Genomic DNA, 22,862 nt, shown 5'->3' on the forward strand with positions numbered 1-22,862 from the left:
AAACTGGGCGTGTGTCCACTCCACCTTTCTGACTAAGCCCGTAAGTCTATTTCCAGATTTCTGTAGTTCGGACTGAATCCTGAATGGATGTTTTGACGTTGGCAGGGTCTGTTCCTCGGCTGTATGATGTTTAAAAGCTAATGAAAACTCTCAAACCCTGTACATACATATTAAATAAATTGCTGTTCATCTTCTGGAAGAGTAAAACATTGCATGCCAACAGTTCAGATCAAGGCAGCGCATGAATGCAGAGGGTTAACTCCTTCTAGTATCAAATATATCTGGTATGACAGCAATTTTTGAACTTTTTTTGAGGCTAACCAAATGAAAAATCTTGACTTATGTCTGTGAATGTGCCTGATTGTCTGTATGGGGTTTAAGAGTTTAAAAAGTCCCATTCCTGCTCAGGCCGCTGGTTGCTAAATCAGATTACGCCCCTCAGACAATCTCTTTTTGTCTGCTGCTCATCCGCTTTACACGTTATCGCTGTGGTTTCCAGAGTCATGTGTTGCTAAGAAACCCTTCATTTTGACATCAGCAGACTGTCATTGCATGACCCATGATAACACCTAGCCGGAGTCGTCACAGGGGACGCTCAGTTGGGAAAGCGGATAATAAAGGGCGGGGTGGCCTGTTAGTTGCACAAGATCCGTGGACCAGAAGCAGCCAGAAGCTCCTCTGTAGGCTAGTTTAGCTCGTAGCAGAAACACAGAGGAAACCGAGGGTAAGAGGGGGAAATAGATGAGAAAAAGAGAGACAGAGAACTAGTACAGGATATGGGGTCCGGCGAGATGAAAAGACAAGGAGCATGTGAGGTAATGATATAGTTAGGGAGTGCTAACACTTTGACAGCTCCAGAGAGGAGCCTCAACTGTGCGGTGCCCCCCGGAGCACTGCCGTCCCAAACAAAAGGCAGAGGAGGAACAGAGGAGGTCTCTGACCCTCACAGGGAGACCCTCTGATGACCTAGCAGAGACAGGAAACAGGAAGTGTGACCCCTGACCTCTACGGCGGGGATCTTGTTACACAGCAACACGTGACTGTGCCCAGTGACAACAAGCCCAGGATGTGTGGATCAGACCAGAGGCCGTGGCAGGAAGACTCAGTTGTTCACATTCCTGCTCGCTGACAGTCCAACAAAAAGCAAAGCATCAGCAAAGACACATGCAGTTAGGAGAAAGATCTCAGCTCTCACAGGTGAAAGATACTCCATGCTGTGGTTCCTGGTTAGCAAGGCGAGTGCCTGACTTGAGCAGCAGGGTTTTTCTGTGTGATAATTACACCCAGTGGGGTGGTGGTGGTGGTGGTGGTGGTGTGGGAGCAAAGGGGCGGAGTGGGTAGAGAGAGAGGCGAACCCAAGTCAGGCCTCAGGATTGATGGTGGAGCGGGGAGGGAGGAGGGAAAAGGGAGGGAGAGGTGGAGGTAAGGAGGAATGGATGGCAGCGGTAGAAGAGATGGTTGGGTCTCATTAGCAGGCAGACTAATTGGGAGGAAAAGGGCCCTCACATGCTCCGTCTGACCTCCCAGTCAGCAGGGGAGAAGGCTGGGGTGGGAGAGGGGTGGGGTGTGTGTGTGTGTGTGTGTGTGTGTGTGTGTGTGTGTGTGTGTGTGTGTGTGTGTGTGTGTGTGTGTGTGTGTGTGTGTGTGTGTGTGTGGGGGGGGAGGGGGCGGAGGGTATCTGATAGTTGGATTTCTAAAGTTAAGGAACCATCACTCCTCATAACTCCTTAAATCCTAAAGTCGCCGAGAAGTGATAAGTCTCCGGAAAACGAAAGGATAACATGCGTGCGTGTTGGGGTACCGACTCTGCCTGCACAAGACGCCCTGCAGCTCCTCCGAGGTTTACACCAGGTGTCACACTTCATTTAAACAACCTTCATGGCTTCTCCCCGCTCACAAATATAGTGGCATAACAGCCATTCTTCCAACAAATTCTTCTTACAACCTCTGCTTCCAGAGCAGTCGAACTTCACACATACATAAAAACGAGGAGGGTGAGAGGACAAAGGCCCTGAGGGGGTATATTAAATAACGCTTCAAAAACCCTCAGTAAATAACATCAAACAGAAATCAGCCTCTTTAACTGGAGCAAGCATAATGACAAGGTTAGCAAGTGTAAGTTTACAAAACAGCAGGCCTAGTCTGACACCCATGGTGTCTATTAGTCTGATTGTAAGCACACCCTGCAGGAAAAAGCCACCGCATACTGGCCCTTCCATTTTATCTCCACTGTAATAATAACAACACACACAGCACTGCATTTATTCATACCTTTCAAAATGCACTGAAGTGTTGCTATATTTTCCAGCCGATTGTATGTTTACATATCTCTCCTGTATATGAGCTGTAAAATGTATCTGCTGGACTTCTCTTCCTGCGCGCATACAAGATTAATCGCTGCACATTAAAACCTGTTGTAGTAGAAGTGTGAGCTATATATTAAAGAGTGTATTCTGTACGAGCGTGCACAAGGTGTTGAGCGCATGCTGCCCAGGCTCTGGTGGCTCAGAGGAAGTGAGACTGCGTGATGGAATTTGTGGCGCTCGGGATCTGGCTTATTTTCCACCCTGGATTCCTGTCCTACCTGCAGGATTTTCCCAGGTTCTGGCTTCAATTAGTCTGGGAAGCAGCGAGGAGAAGGAGGGGGATCGAGGGGGTTTAGGAGTGGAGAGGTGGGAGGTGGGGGCCAGAGGAGGGAAGGGCGACAGCACTGGAGTCTGTCACACACAACTCAGCACAGCTGGGGAGATGGAAAGAAAGGCAGCGAACAGGGCGAGGCAGAGAGCGATGGATGCAAATTCATTTGGATAAGTAACAAAGCTTTGAGCCTCAATGTGACGATGTTGATTCCTAATGTGATGCAGCAATTTTAACAGAGAAAGATAAAAAAAATTGCTATTCTCAAAAAGATTCATAAAACAATGTTCACATCCATGCCATTCCAAATGTGGCTCTCTAAAGAGCGTCATTTAGCCAATGAGGAGCTGTCAGAGTAATCCCAGGAGGTCTGACCCTCCAAATGGCAAACTCATCTGACAAATGAAACGCTCTGTAATCAAAGGCCAATCACATAATTGCTCTATTTTGCCACTAGCTCAACCATCTCCTGCCAGATTAGTTCTTCAGAGGGGGAAACCTGATACTCTGGGAAGTTAAACAGATGTTCAGAAAAACAAACTCATCCCCGCAGAACAAGAACACATCATCAAAATAAAATGTTCTAATTTAAGAACTGCAGATATGTCTCTCCACACAGGAACTCACTGGGCCACTTCACACAAAGTCAAAGACACAAAGTCAAAGACACAAAGTCAAAGCACTAATGCGGATTCACAGTCAAGAAAACAGCATGACTTGTCAGTGTGGCATCAGAGCGTATCGTCACCATGACGTCAGAGCCGAGGAGAGCGTCTTTATCAGCTTTATGCTTCATTCTTTAACATAATGCGAATGCAGTCACAACACACACACGGGACCTCACAGGAATTTGTTACACAGTACGCATACACAGAAACGTCCATGGCTCCTCACAGTCCTGCGCTGTTTAAAGATTCCAAGTGGAGAAGTAATAACTGAAGGAGAAAGCCTTTTCTCTTCATCCATTTATAGTGTGCAGCTCACTTTAAACTTGGCCACGGCTCAGTCATGACATCAACTGCTTGAGGCGTGAGAAAAGCTGAGACGACCGGCTCTGAATCTTTTTTTTTTTTTCTTTTTTTTTTTCTTATGGTGTTTAGTTTAGCCTCACACAGGCACAAAGGCGAGGGTCCCCCTGCCAAACTGTCTCTGTATCTGCTTGATACTCTGATCAACACTGACAATGTGAGAAATGACACATTTCCGCTGCATAGCTGCATTTCACAGGGCCATCGTCACGGAGCACTTAGGAGTGGAGGAATGAAACATCAGGGGGATTAAAGTTGGAAGGAAGTTGATTCGTTTGAGGGGTCCCATGTTCCCCTCACCATCGGGGAGTGTAGCTCCTATATTTTATGACACAGTCTCACATACTGTGGTCTGGGATTGATTCGTGGTTTGAAAGTGGGTCAGCACAAGCTGGAGAAACCATTGATTGTGTTCACTGTTTTCAGCCAAAAGGAAAGTAATGTTCATTCAAATGGAAAACGTGTGCTGAAATAAAAGAGCCTTTTAGGGCTTGTAAAGAACCTGTATGCAAGTGACCCGTGAATTGAATGTATAGTTGAATGCATATAAAGGATCATAATCTCTGTATTCTTCAGCCAGCAGCTCTGAACATACTGTACGAGTTGATCAATCCTGCAGACGACAGCATGAGACTGAAGCGCTGCAGTTTTTAATCAGCATGGCACTCTGCTGGTTGACTGCTAGGAACATTACACACTATCTCACTGCTGGCTGGCCCTCATTCACTTTGCATACAAGCGGGGAGGATGAAAGTAATTATCTGTGAGCCGTGGCCTGCGCTCTCATATCAGATGGTTAATTAGCCCATTTGCTTTCAGGCTCGCATCATTCAGAGCCGGTGGTCTTTCAACTGGCGGGGAGGCGGAGGCCTCGTAAAACTGCTTTTAACTAAACAACATCACTTTCTCCGCTGCCCTCAGAGGTTGTTTACAATATGCAAACTGAGAGCAGCTCGAGTCATGAACAACTGTGTATGGTCAATAAACATTTTAGCAGGATTATGAATGTTTAAGGTTTGGTCTCTCTGGTTAAATGTGACATCATTCTTCCATCTCGGCTGCTTTGTTTTTTTTTATGGTCATGAAGCAGCATGTCGATAGCAGTTGGTGCACCAGTTTGGTTCAGACTGAAATGTCTCTAAAACTGTTGGATGGATTTCTATGAAATTTGACACAACCATTCATCATCCCCAGAGGAAGCATGGTGACACTTTTGATCTAACACTATCAGTAGGTTAAAATGTTTCATGTATGTATTCCATGTATCCTGAGGACTTGATGATCCTGTCATTTTTCCTCAAGTACAGCCAGAGGGTGGATGTGTGGATTTTTGGTAAAATGCCTCATTAACCCCTGGATGGACTGCCACTAAATACCGACAGAAATTCATGTTCGAAGTCCAGATGGCATGTCCAGCATTTCGGTTTATGACCAACTTTCAAAACTTTCCCCTCAGCCTCACTTTGTGTTTAATGTTAATTAGCCAATTTTAGCATGCTACAAAAACATTATACCTGCTAAACATTAGCATGTTAGCGTTGTCGTTGCCTAAGTGCAGCCTCACAGAGCTGCCAGCATGTCTGAAGACTCTCAACAAAGACAACTGTACATCCAAATGATAAAACTAAATAAAAGGAACAGCTTACAATAGAATGAAAAATGACAAATCAGCACCATAGACGGAAGCCCCAATAGTTAGCAATAGCTTGAGCAAGCACTGCAGACTTCGCACAGGGAGGATGTCTTGCAGCACTGTTGGATTGAATTTCACAATACTGTAATGTGTTCCTGTCATTTTTGTGCATCGCAGTACAGTGATGATTGGTTTAAAAAATATTATTATAATCTGATTTCATCACAAATGAAAAAAAAAAAGGCACAGCTACAAGCCATAAACAGTTTTACTGCACATGAAATATGCAATCAAACGCAGTCATTCTTTTGTCAGATGTTAATCCAGCCCATTGAAGTGGAGATCTGAAGGGGAGTTGGTGTTGAAGCAGAAATGTGCTCGACTCTGCTGTATGGTCATCAGATATGGGACTAAAAGCTCCCATGTGAATAGTCAGCCTGCATTAATACCAGGCATTTTGTGTAAACACAAATATCCACATGTATACCACATCATCAGTACAACATGTGAGCTAATTAGAAACGAGTATTAGGTTACTGAGAACATCTGATTTGAGCGTGTCCGTGTTTTTGAGGGATTGTCTGAATGTCTGTAACACAATGAGACTCAGTCATTTCAACAAACTGCATTTTCTTGCAAAATCTCATCAAAAGCCAATCAGGAATCTGATCCACATGTAAACAGGCTCTGCTGGGAATCATACGTGTTCAATTGTTTGTGCCTGTCAATGCAGGAAGTTTGGAAAGGCTTAAAAAATCAATGTCTGTCTTATGTTTTTAGGATTAAAGGATTATTCTAGTTTATTACAGCCTGGGTTCTATTTTGGTAATTTAGGCCATCATTATACTGATTTAAAAAAAAAATTAAATTCACCTGAACTTATCAGGAAGAGAGAAAATAAAGGTAAACATAAAAAATATTAGCCAAACTATCTGTCAAAAACATCCACCGTAGTCTCCAGACCAACATCTTGGTTCAACGCTGACAATGTGCTGTTCGCATGCAGTCTCCCAGTCCAATGAGGGATTCTTATTGAGGTTTTACTCTCCCTTTTAGTTTTACCATCAAATAAAGTGCGTCTGGCTAAACAGCTGGCTTGTTTCTTTTCCCCCTTTGGACTTGAAGAAAGCCCTCTGGTAAGAACAATTTTCTCACAACTAACAGAAAAGATGGCCAAAATTATAAAAAAAATAAGACCCATGTTTATAGACATGCAAAACATTTACAGCCAGATCTAAGATGAGTCATGTGTGGGGACTTTTGAAGACTTGAAGATGGCAGGGGGCATTAAACACACATCCATGAGCGAATACAGCAAAAGTAAAGGAAAAAATGAGAGTGTCATAACGCACAAGCCTGTGTATTATTTCTTGAGGGTCTCTGGTTGTCAGAGAGGAACAGAGCAGCACCCACACTTCCTCCTTAGATCTCCCAGGTTGTTTAAACAGGGGAGAAGGATTGTAATCCACTGAGACAGGTCTGCAGCACTCTGAGGCTCAAACATACACACACACACACACACACACACACACACACACACACACACACACACACACACACACACACACACACACACACACACACACACACACACACACACACACACTAAAACACACACACACTAAAACACAGACTAAACCGCACACATGCAAACACACAATGTGTGTGTGTGCAGCGGTGTAGGTGGTCAGCTGGAAGTGTTGACAGCTACAAGTGCAACCACCAAGAACCAGGAAACTCGTGCTGATCTGTGGGCTGATACATCTATCTGCAGCGGCTGAGTTTGATCCCACAAGCATCTTTACTCTCAGCCAGCTCACTCCAAAGGTGGTTTCCATGGCGATGGAAGTGGCAAAAAAAAAAGAGAAGAAGAAGGGGGGTGGGGATGGGGGGTTCAGCCTTAATGATAGCTGGGGCTTTCTGAGGAGGGACAACATAACTCCTGTCCATCACAACAAACCCTGTGACCCTCAGGGGACGTGTCATCTTCTGGATGTTATGTTGGTGTCTAATAGTTTTTGAGCGCTGCAGATGAGACGACAACAGAAAGTCTATTCAGAAGTGTCCTGTCAGTTTAAAAAGAGACAGGTTTTGACATCACCTTGAACGCGGTAATGAGTGGGAGAGAAAAAAAAGATGCATCACAGCCCAGAGCATCTTCATTTCACATCTTCACTTGCCCTGTGCTAACCCCCGCAGGGGCTGCAGAGCGGGACCTGCAGCAGCCGGAGAATCAATGTCCAATTATGAGCCAAGAGGTAGAACGAATGGGAAAGTAGACTTACACCTCCTCAGAGAAACGGGCAGCTTGTGAGCGGGGAGCATGAAATCTACTGTTGAAGATAAACAAGACTCCCAGAGAAAAGTGGTACAAACACTTAAAAACAGCACAGCTCACCTGGTTGATGTGTTTGAGTTTGTCTATGATCTGGTTGATGATTGGCTCAGGCGGCTTGTTGCTCCTCGCCTCTGAGCCGGGGTGCGATCGTTTCAGGCCGGGCCCGGGGAACCTGACAGGAGGAGAAGAACATTTTAAAATAGTTCTTCTGTTGCCGAATCATTGTGAGGAGCTTCGGTGACTTTAGAAACCTCAGCGGACGCTCCATGTGTGGAAGACATCATGAGCTGACCATCGCTCCGTCACTCCACACCAGGCGTTTATCACCATCTAGTGTTGATAACATGAACCGCAGGTCTTCTGGCGTTTAGTTTCGGGGCCAAACTGCAGAACTGGAAAGTTCATTTTGTAACTGAGATCCAATCAAAGGATTAACTTTTCCTCTTACTGGAGACATAACATCGACAGAGATTTACAGATAGGTTTAATGTTATTAACAAAAGGCACCGAGACCACATGCATCTCTGCAGAATAAAAGTACTTAACGGACTCTGTTAATTATATATTTCAACATCAGCCCTCATAAGGAAACTATCTTAGGTAGATAATAGGTTTAACTTATAAACATCTGCTTTCAATATGCACAGAGATGCTCATAAATATATATTCAGGTCAGTATGAATTTTTCCAGGAGGCAAAATCCTCAAAGGTGTTCAACCAACATGCAAAGTTTGTCTTGTGATTAATTTCATGCACATTAACTGGTCAATTAGTGACTCTCTAATCATCTGAAGTTAATGAGGGAACATTAGCACTGATGTATTTTTGTCCCTGTTCAGCTCGGAGGGTATATTTAGGTACAGCCAGGCTGGCTGTAGGCTACAGGCAGGTGCTTACATGTCTCTGTTTGTAACTGAGGAAACGCTGCTCTGTTGACACTTGTGTATGTTATCAGGAGGAGGAGCTGCTCTGTCTGAAAAGTACATTTCTCTCCAGTCTGGAGTCTTTCATGTTGAGACTTTCCTGCAGGTGTTTCTTCAACTTCTGGCAGTGCCAGGAATTAACCCCTTCCCACCACGCCGTCGTAGCCCTGAGGAAGAGACTAACTGCTGCCCATAAGAGACAGGCGTGTTTAGAAGGACGAGCGTCAGGGCTGACAACATATCACCACAGTGAAATGAGTGGTGAGGAGGGCAGAGGTCACATGGCAGCGTAAACGTCATCTCCCATATTGTCATAAATGTTGGAAACATGAAGGACAAATGGGCCGGAGAGGGGAAAAATGATTTTTAGAGAAAATTGTAGTAAGAAAGAAAAGGGCCTTGTGTGTGTGTGTGTGTGTGTGTGTGTGTGTGTGTGTGTGTGTGTGTGTGTGTGTGTGTGTGTGTGTGTGTGTGTGTGTGTGTGTGTGTGTGTGTGTGTGTGTAGCTGTGTAAAGCATGAGGGAATACTCTGTTCTCATCTCTGTGACACTCTGAGGCTCAAACATACACACACACACACACACACACACACACACACACACACACACACACACACACACACACACACACACACACACACACACACACACACACACACACACACACACACACACACACACACACACACACCTTTCAGCTGCCATCTCCGTTCATCAGTCTTTCGCTCTTCCCTAAGTCAGACTTTTCATTAATCTCAAATGACATTTCCCCAGTTATTTATTCTCCTTTTTAGCCATGATCTCATACCCTCTCCGCTGCTAATTATTACATTAATAATGGAAAGGTGTGTGATCAATTAGGGGGAAGAAAAGAGGAAATATGGGTCGAGGAAGGAGGATTAGAAGAGGGAGATTGTGAGTGAGAATAAGGATCCGAGGCAGGTTCGTGTTTCACGTCAGATCATTTTACCGCACCATAATTCAACATGTATCGCCGTATAACAGCTCCTCACTGATGATAGTCTCATCGTCAGCTCTCAGTTCGTTTCCGTGTTGTTGTTCGCTGTTAGTAGAGCTGATCAGATCACTTAACTCTCATGATAACCGAATCTAATCTCACACCAGTTACCGCGCTTTGTTTGGTCCGGTCTGAAGGAGACATCAGAGCACACGGCAGAGGTGGAGGAGACAAAGAGAGACGGAGTCCAGTTGATGAAGACTGGCACTTTTCACACCACCTGATGGATCACGCTTCCGGAACCAAACACACGGTCAGGGTCAGAGGTCAGAGGTCAGCGGATGAGGTGTGTTAACAGTGTGGTTGTTACTCTTAATACACCGCACCTCCTCTGGCTGAATGTCATGGTGAGCAAAAAAATCTGATTTTGATAAAAGGAGCTGTGTACTGGGGTGGAGAGAGAGCTGAACTTTAGATTTCACTTTGTAAAGAACCAACAACATCCTCTGAGTTATTTATGTTTTCTTTGAACCTTTCGGCTTGAAAACACAACTCAGAGATTTTTTTCAGTCTGTCAGTCCGTGCTCCGCTGTGAAACAGCCTCAACAACTATCGGATGGACAGTCGTGAAAATGTAACTTTTAATTAAATTTTTTAAATATTTGATTTAGTTTTACTTTTAATACCACCAGAGTTTGACGTCTGTGCTTTTTTGTGAACTGAACAGCCATTGGATGAAATTTGCTCATGATATTCATGATGATTCTCTTTGGGGATCCTTTGACTTACCTCACCATCAAGAAGAATTGTAAATTATCTTATTTCCTATATTTTGACTTAACGCTAAATACCTGCTAAAGTACAACACTCCCATCAGCCTCAGTTCCACTTCATGGTTAGCACTAATTAGTAAAAGATGGAGAGAAACATGTTAGCGTGCGGACATAAATATATAGCTCAAAGCACCACCGAACAGTAAAGAGCAGCAACATGTCTGTAGACTCTTACACTTGTTGATGTGACGTGTTTTAACAGCTAATTTAACATCAATTTAACGACAATGGGCACTGAGACATTTACACTCATGTCGCCCAACGTACATGGTCCTAATCAAAATAAATTGATAGAATGAATAAATGTAGGTTACAATAAAACCCCAAAAGTGAGAAGGTCCTTTGCACATGGCAGAGTGCACCTTTATGAATCTTAGGGGTGACGACATGATGTCTTTTTATCTAAACATGATTTTTTTTTTTTTTTGTAAAGGAAGGCTGAAATCAAATATCAGTTTGAAATAAAAGACAGCCCCCTGATCTCTTCAAAAAGTCAGATTATCCTCACGCAAAAGAAAAATGTAAATCTCTCCTCACTTTCTGATCTTAACTCTCATATCCTTAAATGAAATGTTCACAGTTGGTGCCGGATCTTATCTTTTATCAGTTATCACACACACATTTGAATTTACACTATCATTAGATCCAATAGAGGAATGGAGATGTTTTGAGCTGATCCGCCGTGGCGCCTTTATCGCCGTTATCAGTGTAACGCTCTTTGATGTGATGAAAAGTGTTGCTCCTCTGATCTCGGTTTCAGGTGGGATGGTAAACACGCCTAATGAAAAGAGCCTCATTTAGCGCCGAAAGATCACTCCTCAAGTATTGCAGACATTCAGTACCCGACCCCTCCGGTGTTTATCCTCCCCACCTACCCGAGCTAAATTTATCTCCGTGAGACAATGCACTGAGTGAATGCCACGTTTGTCTGTGGAGCGGGTCCCATCTCCGAAGATAATGGAAGATGATCCAGAACAAATCTGGGAGAGTGAAAGTGCACCCGGAGTGAATTTGCAGGCGTATGCCCTCGCAGATGACATGGAAAATTGCTTGCTGCAAGACATCCTAATCTCTCCATCATTTTGTCTCCTTCCTTGCCTCCCTGCACCCTCCTATCGCACCGTTTGGTCCAGCTTGTAATCATCCCCTCAGGACAGCGCTGCCCCCTTGCCAACCTGCTGTCTCCTCCTCAGATTCAGCCTCTCTTCTATCTTGGTGACAATTTTATTTTTCAGCAGTTTGAGAAAAGCACTTACTCTCAGTCCAACTTGCGAACAAGGGGTAAAACATTAACCTGCAGTGCTTCTCATCTGAAATGTGAGCCTCTGCATTGATTCACTTCTACACATAATTTACAAGACCAAAAAAAAACAAAAAAAGAAAGAAAAGGAAAAAACGATGATATCTGTAAGTATCTAAGCCAAATTGAAATTGGGGCCGGCCCGACAGCGCGCCGAAGGAAGAGAGAAGTTATGATGTGTGAAGCCAAAGGACAGGGGTGAATTGAAATATTGTGGAAACCGAATGCGGCTGTGCAGCGGGGCACAGGAGATGCGGGATGAAGGAGGAGAGAACGATCGAAACGGTAATTAACTAAGCGAGAAGAAGGTGACAGCGCGCCTGACATTAATAACATCCCATAGAGCCAAAGTCAAGATTTACACTCACACTGGTGGGAGAGGAGGAGGGGGCCTTGGCTGAAGCTCATCAGCTCTGGGCAAACTTACCCTTCAAATCACCTCCACTCCTGGATGTGATGCTGGTGTGTTGGGAAGTCAGGAATCAGAGCAGACTGTTTGTATAAGTGACCATTTAGAAAGCCAATAAACCAGCTGCACTGTCAGCGGTGTGGGTTTGTCTCTGGGTGCATAAAGTCTTTGCAGTATGTTTTATAGCAGCAAAACCCAAACAAATGGCCCCCTGGTTTACCTGTCTGTCATCTCCTGCCCGTTCCAGCAGAGGGAGTGGTTCACTGGAGCCGGCTCACGGCTGCACAAGGCCTCCCCGAGACCACTGTAGAAGGAGCTGAAGCCTTTCAGGTTGGTTATGAACTCCCTGAGGTGAGTGAGAAGAGGACATGTTCAACACAGAAAGAGACCAAGAATAAAAACTTCAGTTAAATATGACTCTCATTCATCAGCAGAGAGAGGAGCAGGGATTAAACTACCGAATGAGGAAGGCAGAGATAGTATGAGACAGGGAATTCAGCCTGATAACAGTGAAAGTAAGTCGATTAGATCCCCCTTGAGAAGGAGAGAGGAAAAGAGGCTCGAATAAACTGCGTCTCTATTCCTAATTGACATTAATCTGGCCATTGTGCTGCTGAGGCCAGCCGCCCCGCTGGGCATTATTACACTGTTCATTTAAGCCAGTTACTGCATCAGAGGTGTTAAAAACACTCAAGTGGAGAAAGCCTGAATGTCACAAGGAAACAGGAGGGAACCTGTCCACAGTGTCGGCGGCAATATAAGTCTGTCAGACACATACTGGCCCTGCAGCGCTCCGGAGAGGCAGCGCTGCTCCAACATTCATCTGAAGGGGTCCTGGATTACAGACCCTGATTTGCTCACCTGCGGAGGCTGGCCAGAGTCTCATCAGAGTCCGAGGATGAAGGCTCAGCACTACGGGCTGCAGAGGCGGCTGGAGGACGGGGAGGAGGGGATCCGACGGAGCGAGAGGCCCGCTGAGGAGTGTGTCCACACATCCCGCTCACCTGTGGAGGAGAGGAGAAAACGACAGCTCAGCTCCACGCACCTCTTCACCCCACTCATGTTTCACTGCATCCTCGTCCTCAGCCTGTTTATTCAAACTCTTAACAGCAGTGACACTGCAGACAGTAAGAACCTGTCGGCAGTCAAGCCGACGGCCTTAACTCAGCTGAGCAAATTGTCATCTGTTTGGGTTTGTTTATTTTTGGGAAGGATGAAAGCAGGGAGGGGGGGGGGATTTGCATAACAAACAAGTCATTGTATCCTCTGCCAGCCTTGTTCGAATTTGTAATCATAACACTCCAAAAACGGGAGCTTGAAAATAAGGCCTCTCGTTTGCTGCTTCTTTCCCCATATAAATGCCATTGTGTTTCCAACCGGGACCACAGAACAATAATAAATAAGGAGTCCCTCTCTGTCTCTCAGAGATAATGGACCTGGCACTCTTTTCAGGTGCAATAAAAATGCAAATGGGTGTTAATGTTTAGCTTGTGGTTTAATGATTCGCCGTGGTTTAATTTCCCTCGGGGATACCGGCCCAGGCTTAATTCTGTCATGTAATGTTAACAGCTAATTGTGCCCAGCTTCCCTTTAAGTGAATAGGCTGGGGGGGGGGGGGGGGGGGGGGGGGGGGGGGGGGGGGGGGGGGGGGGGGGGGGGGGGGGGGGGGGGGGGGGGGGGGGGGGGGGGGGGGGGGGGGGGGGGGGGGGGGGGGGGGGGGGGGGGGGGGGGGGGGGGGGGGGGGGGGGGGGGGGGGGGGGGGGGGGGGGGGGGGGGGGGGGGGGGGGGGGGGGGGGGGGGGGGGGGGGGGGGGGGGGGGGGGGGGGGGGGGGGGGGGGGGGGGGGGGGGGGGGGGGGGGGGGGGGGGGGGGGGGGGGGGGGGGGGGGGGGGGGGGGGGGGGGGGGGGGGGGGGGGGGGGGGGGGGGGGGGGGGGGGGGGGGGGGGGCACCACTGCTACTGAATACTGATGGGGCCTGATAGAGCACCGCTGGACATCTTCATCTGCTGGTAACCAAGGCCACATACACACACACACACACACACACACACACACACACACACACACACACACACACACACACACACACACACACACACACACACACACACACACACACACACACACACACACACACACACACACACACACACACACACACACAGTTTCCAGAATAATAAAAATGAATCGTCAAGCTATTATTCATTTGAACATAATGCACCTACTGTAATCCATTAACATGATAAACACACATACTCCCACAGAATATACTTATATCACACACACACACACACACACACACACACACACACACACACACACACACACACACACACACACACACACACACACACACACACACACACACACACACACACACACACACACACACACACACACACACAGACAGGTTCAGTGGACAAATGCTGATCAGTTGGAACGCAGAATCATCAGGGTTAATCAATACGGCCTTATCTTCCAAGGATACACACACACACACACACACACACACACACACACACACACACACACACACACACACACACACACACACACACACACACACACACACACACACACACACACACACACACACACACACACACACACACACACCTGACAGTCACAGATGGTTGACTTCTCCTGCACAAGGCATTTACTAACAGCCTGACTAGCCTTCACCACTAATACACCCCTACCGTGTTCTTGGGGAAATCACACGCGTACAACACACACACACACACACACACACACACACACACACACACACACACACACACACACACACACACACACACACACACACACACACACACACACACACACACACACACACACACACACACACACACACACACACACACACACACTTCAGCCCATTGTCTCTGCCAGCCCACTCTCTCCCTCCCCATCTTCCTCTCATGTGATACTCTGGTTCTCGTACGCCTGCAGCGGGTGCCGGTGCTCCCGCAGGCCATGATTAATGTGATTGGAGCTGCGTTCCTCCTTTTTTCTGTTTGTGCTTTCCCGGCAAGCCGTAGGGGAGTTGTGGCACAGGGGAGAGACCGATTCAGCACGCACACCCCAACCCGCTGATTGTTTCCGGATTCTTCAAGGAAGGGGCTCATTAGTGGGGTATTAATATCACCCAGGGCTGGACTAACACAACCAACAGGAGAGTCTGCAGATAAAGCATGGCTCAGCGTGAGAGCTCAGAAATATCTGTACACTTTTATCTGCACTGAGCAGGCTGCCTCACGGAGGGAGAGAGGTGCTGATGGCCGGTAATACAACTCTCACACACACACACACACACACACACACACACACACACACACACACACACACACACACACACACACACACACACACACACACACACACACACACACACACACACACACACACACACACATACACCACAGTCTACACACCTTGATGCTCTTGCACACCTGCGTCTCGCGTTGCATGCAGCACTCTGCTTGTGCAAACATGGTGTAAAGATAAACTCCAAACAAATCAATGGAAACGCATGTGGGCCCGGCACCGATTTGCGATCAGGGTTTCACATTCATTTTGATGGGGAAGAGTTTTTAACTGGCAAACAGTTTCAAGAGGGAAGATGATCCAATCAGAGGCTGAAGGAGGTGAGATGCCACGCACAGCTGTAACAACATATTGCAGAATATTTGGTGAGAAATGTTTGTGTTACAGAGGGGTCGAGGCTCAGGGGAGGGACTGAGTCATCACTCAGCACTCAGCCCTCCTCCGCCTCCTCCTCCTCTTCCTCTTCATCCTCCTCCTCTTCCTCTTCCTCCTCGGATTGTTGTCACCAGCGACTGCCTTCTGGTGAAATGCTCACATCATAGACATCCTATTTCAGCTGGAGGCTTTTCAAATTCACCCAGTGAAGAGGAAATGAGGGAGTCTCACTCTACTGTATGTCAGAAGTAAAGTAATGCCAGACTTGAGATGGATATTGTACTGTCTGGGCTGGAGATGAGTCATTCAGTCTGTCAGACACAGATACAGATATTGTTGCACTTTGAGATTTTAATCAAAATTACAAAGTTTAGCTGTCGTCAGATTTGAACTCGGATGTCGTTAACACCACTTCTGTTAGTACAACAATACTTTCTTTGTAGTTGTAAGATGAACATTTCAACTCTACATTTCCACTTTTAGCCGACATTAACATGATGCATTGCGGCCAATCTCGTGAAAGGGTTGTTAAAATTTCAGAGAAGAAGAAGAAGAAGAAGAAGAAGAAGAAGAAGAAGAAGAAGAAGAAGAAGAAGAAGAAGAAGAAGAAGAAGAAGAAGAAGAAGAAGAAGAAGAAGAAGAAGAAGAAGAAGAAGAAGAAGAAGAAGAAGAAGAAGAAGAAGAAGAAGAAGAAGAAGAAGAAGAATGCCTGGTGAGGGTCACACTACTCAGATGTCTCAGTGTCTCGTCTTCTCTGATTGAGCAGCAGGATTTCAAAAATGATTACTGAAAGAGCAACTGGAGCCACATTTTAGGTTCTTCAGTTTTTTAGTCTAAACTGTAGGAAAGATGTTACGTTGTGAAGTCGCTCACTTATGAAATACTTGAATGTGAGCGATAACGACAACAGCAGAGCTCAACTAACTTTATGTATTTTGATTGGATAAACTGGAAGGAAAGCTGAGTGACGGTGCCGTTTCTGTCTCTCAATACATCCATGGTTATGAATGACTTGGTTGGAGGGAGGAAGAGTCCTATTTTCAACCATGTGGTAAGGTTCAGGAAAAGATCAAGGCTTAGGTTAAAAAATATAACTTTAACTATGTTATGTACGTAAATACATACATAATATAGTGAGTTACGTATTGTATGTTGTGTAAGTTAAATAAATTCAGTTGTAAATAACTTACTTAGGTTTATTAAAATAAATCTACATAGACGTTTGCTTTCTCACAGACTTAAACATCAGTCTTCAAGGTGAAAGTTTTGTGTTTTTCATCCAATCAACCCTGACCTCCTTTTTCAGTTGTTATATATGTGTGTGCTTTCACGCCTAGGCGAAGCAAAACGTGACACTGACACGGTATCTTCTGGTGAACTGACAGGTGTACAGCTCTGCCTTTTTAAACTGCTGCCATCTCTAATATGAGTTGTTTCATGAATAAAGCATTTGTATATCCAGTGTGGTATATTGTGAGGAAAACACAGTGTTTTCAGACCAGCTAATGTTACAAATATGATAACCATGACTGTACCAAAGCTCTTAACTTGTGAAGGAGGGAAACAGCATGTCAACATTCATCGCTCCGTTACTGTGGTGCTAACTTTGAGTGGTCTGTCTTGGTATTGTCATCGCTACTCGCTGCTGTTTCTCAATGTAATCTGTGTCATATTATCTCACCATGATAGACGTCTGTCAAAAATAAACTGTAATTTTACAGGTTTCCATCAAACTGGTTTATTTGTAAAAATGTCGATATGCAGTATTTCCAACTCGCTGAGCTCCACAATCGTAGCCTCTGGCAGCTCCAGAGGTTCCCCCTGAGGGAATATGTACCCCCTGGTTGGGACTTGCTGAGCCAGAGGTAACATGTGAGTCAAAGTCTAATGTAAGGGTAAGAGTGGTTGTATACTGTGTACATGGACCAGTGAAATACACCGATCAAAGGTAAAAACATAACCCTTACACAGTGGCAGGTGGTAAAACTGTCAATGCTGAAACAGGCGACTAAAAACTGGACTAAACTGAGGATGTTAATCTCACTAAAATAGATGATGTGAGGATGATAGTTTAATTCAGAATGAAATATGTGTTGTTTGTTGTTGTTTGAAGAGACACTTGTGATAAAAATGGATTTCAAACTTCTTACTAACAGCTCTGCAGTCAAAGCTGTGAAAAGCTTTTAAAGCATCATGTAATTTAGGTTTTATCAACAGTGCTGACATGATGTTGGGACGTGATGCTCTCTTTAAGGTAAGATGGAAAACAGGCCCGATCAATGTGATAGATGCCCTAAAAAGGTGCAATGAGGAGCTAATTGGCCGCATTGGGAGAACAGTGAGGGTTTGATAAATGGATCTTTGATGCAAAGAATATTATGGCAAATGATATGAGCAACCAAAATGAGAAATAATTAAATGATCAGTAAGCAAATTTAACTTAAAAGCTGAACTGGCTTTCATTATTTTCAAAACATTTGCTCAAATTGTCATCTTTCTTCTGAAAGCAAAATCCATGACAGAAATAGTTAATTTCTCCGTGTAAACAGCTAAAAGGCCCATTATTCAATTAGATCAGCTAAACAAACAAAAGGCTTATTTTTCATCATTAAGTCAAATGCTCTGCTTTTAATTATACATGCAAATGTATCTTAATTTACATTGTCAAACAAACTCCAGATCGAGTCTTTGGGGACTTTTAAGCACCACAGTTTGCCTTTTCTAATTCAAATTAAACACGTCTCACATTAATAATATTTAAACATGATAAACAATAAGTTAGATGATATGTAAACATGATTTATTACATGTTTAAAAGCTGGGTCTGGTTCCTGCCCACATGTTTTAATGGATTAACAAGTCATAAAAATGCAGCAGAGATTTAATCAATGCTTTTGTTTCTTCAGTGGAGCAACAGTTTGGATGTGATTTGATGTTTACGTGCACAAAGAGGACGACACCTAAAAAGACAGCTGATGAAAAGTGTGTTACTGACAACAACTGTTACAGGCACACAAAGACGTATTTGATATAACTAAGCACCCAACTGTGTCGAGTGTGTAACAACACACAACTCGTGTCCTCTGCAGTATATCTCCTCTAATCTTGGTCAGATCCATCATATTTCTGTCTCAACCTACTTCCCATCTTCATTTTCAGCCGAGGGGTCGCAGGGTGATGGATGTCTCCTCCACACTCCTGTCCTCCTTCCCCTTGGGCTCGCACTTCGCACTCCCCTCCATCTATTCTTTTTCTTTCCTTCTCTCTGTCGCTCTTTCTCTCCTTTCTTTCTCCTCAGTAACTGGTAAAAATAGAGCTTCATAAATCATGCATCTTCTCGCACAGCAGCGCGTAAGAACGAGAGGAAAAGAAATAAATGTGGGGGGATGAAAGAGAGAGAGAGAGGGATGCTGAGGATGAGATGTAGAGACGGAGGTGGATGACATCAAACTCCAGGCGAGGGGTGGGAAGTTGACAGGGGGAATAGATTGGAGCTGCAGGGCCTCTTGGCTGTCCTCGCCATCTCTCTGAACACGAGCTTATTCACGCTGGAGTTGCACCGGATGGAGGAAATGAATGTTAACATGCCAGAGAGGGGCTGGCACACGATGAGTGGTGATCTTGCCAGCAGAGTTACATGTTTCAAGCCCGCAGAGAGGAGAAGAGATGTCTCTCTCGTACCTCGAGGACTCTTCTCCTCAGATGGAGTCGATCCGTCTGTCACCCTTGGTAACAGGGGTCTGCACTCTCACTAGAGGCGAGGTTAAGTGAGACATAGCGACCACATCTGCACCACACTTGGAATCACATGAAACCACAAAACAAGACATGCTACACTTTAGATCCATCACTTACACTGTGGTGATTACATTGCTGCTTTTTATTGGCCAAAAATATAGACTACCATTTTTACAATTTCCAATAAACTTTCCTTTTATTTCAAATTAATAATTTTAATACATTTTGAGTAAATCCGCAGGGACTTCTTTCTCCTCTTTTAACCAGTCAGCTTCATCAATCTGGGCCCTTCAAAAAAAATCAGATATACAAGGTAAATGGCCTGTACTTGTACAGCGCTTTATCACCTTTCGGTCTCAAAGCGCTTTAACATGGTTTTCCCATTCACCCATTCATGAGACAGATCACCATGCAAGGTGCTGCCATGAGGAGAACATTCACACACTGATGGTACAACATCAGGAGCAACTTAGGGTTCAGTGTCTTGCTCAAGGACACTTTGGCATGTGGACAGGAGGAGCTGGGGATTGAACCACCAACCTTCTGATTAGTGTTCAACCCACTCTACTGTCTGAGCCACAGCCTCCCAAGGTACAACACCAACATTAAGGTTTGGTTAGGTTTCGGGACAAAACTCCAACTTGGACACGTTTGGCCAGAACAAAGTTCTTTGTTTGACAATAATAAACTCATAATTGAAGAAAAAAAATACTAAAACAGGAAATGAACTGTGACTTAAAAGCGTTTTCTCCAAATAAGATATAACAACACCACCGGACTTCTTCATTTGTCCGCGTCCTAATTGTCAGATATGAAGTACACAAGAGGGCTTTGTCACTCAGAAAATAAATATATATTGTGTGAAAATGACTGATGCTGTCATTCTTCTTGGGAGGACAGTGTCATAGTGATTTAGCATTTACTTGCCATCCATTTCTGTTGGTTATTTTTAACACAGCTGTGATTTTTTTTAAATGTACTAAATGTTGGAGACTTTCTTCCTCCAAGTAACAACTCCATAGAACAGTTAGGTTGTTATGTTAAATGACCTCTAGTGGTTGGTGTAACCAACAACAATCTGCTGTCTTGGGTGTCTCGTCATCTAATATCCATTGACCTTACATGAAATGACCACAACCTATTAACACCTGATTACGTAGCGGTGGCACGTAATGTGTGTCAGTATCGTGGAAACAATGCCAATTGGAGGTCAATTAGGACTCATTGTCACGGTAGGCAGATGAATGTGAGCTGCAGAGGTGACGCAGTTCAGATGACGTCTATATAATGTGTCTTTTCTTGTTAGGAGGAGGTGGGTTGGGTGGATACAATGGTGGCAAGTTGGGACAGTTAAAAAAAAAAACACACATTTACTGTTGCCATGACGATGAACGCTGCATGACGCTAAGGAAGACGTAACTTTCACCCTCATTATTTAAGTGATCATCTATCCATCCATTATCTATACCCGCTTTATCCTGAACAGGGTCACGGGGGGATGGGTGGAGTGGGGGAAGGGGGGCTGGAGCCTATCCCAGCTCACTTAGGGTGAAGGCAGGGTACACCTTGGACAGATCGCCAGTCCATCACAGGGCCACAGAGAGACTGACGGAAATAAAGACCATTCACAATCTCATTCACACCTAAGGGCAATTTCTAGAACCACCAATTAACCTGAGGTGGATGTTTTTGGATGTTGGGAGGAAGCCAGAGTACCCGGAGAGAAACCATACAAGCACAGGGAGAACATGCGAACTCCGCACAGAAAGGCCCAGGACCGGATTCGAACCTTTTTGCTGTGAGGCGACAATGCTAACCAATGCACCACTGTGCCGCTAAGTGATAATTTTAACCCAAAATATTATCTTTGCTTAACCTTGACAAAGTGTTTTTGTGCCTGAACCTAACCGGGGACACTAATTTAGGAAACACTCCTGTGGGTCGTATTTGAACCATATGATTGTAGCGGTTGGAGGACTTGATGTAATGTACTCAGTTATGTTCCAAAACTCAAGATGTCCCCGACTGGAACCTATCCCAGCTCACTTTGGGCGAAGGCAAGGTACACCGTGGACAGGTCGCCAGTCTATCACAGGGCCAACACATAGAGACAGACAGAAATAAAAATCATTCACACCTATGAACCTGAAATGAATCTCAGGAGGAAGCCCATCAGTACCTGGAGAGAACCCACACAGGGAGAACATGCAACACACAAAGGCCCAAGGCCGGTATCGAACCCAGAACCCTCTTGCTGTAAGGTAACAAAGCTAACCACTGCACCAGTGTAAGATTCAAACATTTCTAACTTTGATGCCCCCTTTGGTGTAGAGAGACAGACATGAACTAAAAAATGCCTGGTCATCAAAGCTGAGCAGTGACAGACTGATCGACGGCCATTCAAGTCAATATTAAGGTCACGAAAGAGTCCAATGTGGCTTCGACCCACATTTAAAAAACCTGACAAAGATTAAAGGCCGCAAACAACACATGGACTGTAACATTTGTTACCAGCACTGTTTACGGATACTGATGTATTGTAACTGGGATAGGCAAATAACAACCGATCAACATATCAATCAGGCTCTAACTTTTGAACCCTATGATGTAAATTATCAAACAATGAATCCAGAAAATAAAAATGGTCTCTTTTCAAAATATCTTTCCAAAAATGAACTTGATTACATATTTGAAGCCAGACTCTACAAGGTGGTTGATAGACAATAATCCCCAAGTTCATTCAGACAAATGTTAATCTGTTTATTTGAGGGGAAGTAATCAGGTGCTGTCTAATTTAGTTTGATCTCCTGTGACTCCTCAGTGGGACACAATTAGCGTTTAGGGGAAACGATGCCTCTGTTCCTTCAATGACATCGCTGAGAACCGAGTGTCTCTGCATGATTACATTCAAACCCTCAAACACACACAGACACACACACACACAGCCTTTTCACAGAGCTAAACAATGCACTGTCATAGCAGCTTTAATCCCATAAACTGGAACCAGACTCAGAGCCATGAACACAATGTAAAGTAATCTGTGGAGACGGCAACTGGAGTCCGCAGGACTTCTTTAATTTTGGATAAGGATCTCAAACAGACGAACACAAGAGAGAAAGAGAGCGAGCTATTTCCCCCTAAGTCAGCAATTCATGGCTGCAGCCACGCCCTCGTGCTGAAAAGTAAGTGAGGTCAACCTGTGTGTTAATAAATGATGGCTTCTGAGTGGAAACCTGGTCACTGCGGGGATTGAGGGTGTGAGAGTGAAAAGTTCAGCAGATATAGCGAAGCAAAAGCAGATCCAGCTCTGGGAATCTGGCAGAAAAAGGCCTTCATATTTCATGAGCACTTCCCTCTGACTTCAC

General features: G+C 45.0%; 1 protein-coding gene across 1 annotated transcript in view; it reads right to left on the reverse strand.

The window, feature by feature from the left end:
• Positions 1-22,862, reverse strand: part of gpc3 (glypican 3) — a 108,597-nt gene that overhangs the window by 23,795 nt on the left and 61,940 nt on the right. Inside the window, exons 4-6 of the mRNA XM_069696749.1 lie at positions 12,920-13,062; positions 12,279-12,404; positions 7,697-7,808 (exon numbers count right to left, since the gene is read on the reverse strand). Coding sequence (XP_069552850.1) covers positions 7,697-7,808; positions 12,279-12,404; positions 12,920-13,062 — 381 coding nt within the window. The remainder of the gene's footprint in view (positions 1-7,696; positions 7,809-12,278; positions 12,405-12,919; positions 13,063-22,862) is intronic.

This window comes from Brachyistius frenatus, unplaced genomic scaffold, assembly GCF_029030835.1.
Source record: "Brachyistius frenatus isolate BFR_SWC_R1_liver_20210118 unplaced genomic scaffold, ASM2903083v1 Contig_22, whole genome shotgun sequence".
NCBI lineage: Eukaryota > Metazoa > Chordata > Actinopteri > Embiotocidae > Brachyistius > Brachyistius frenatus.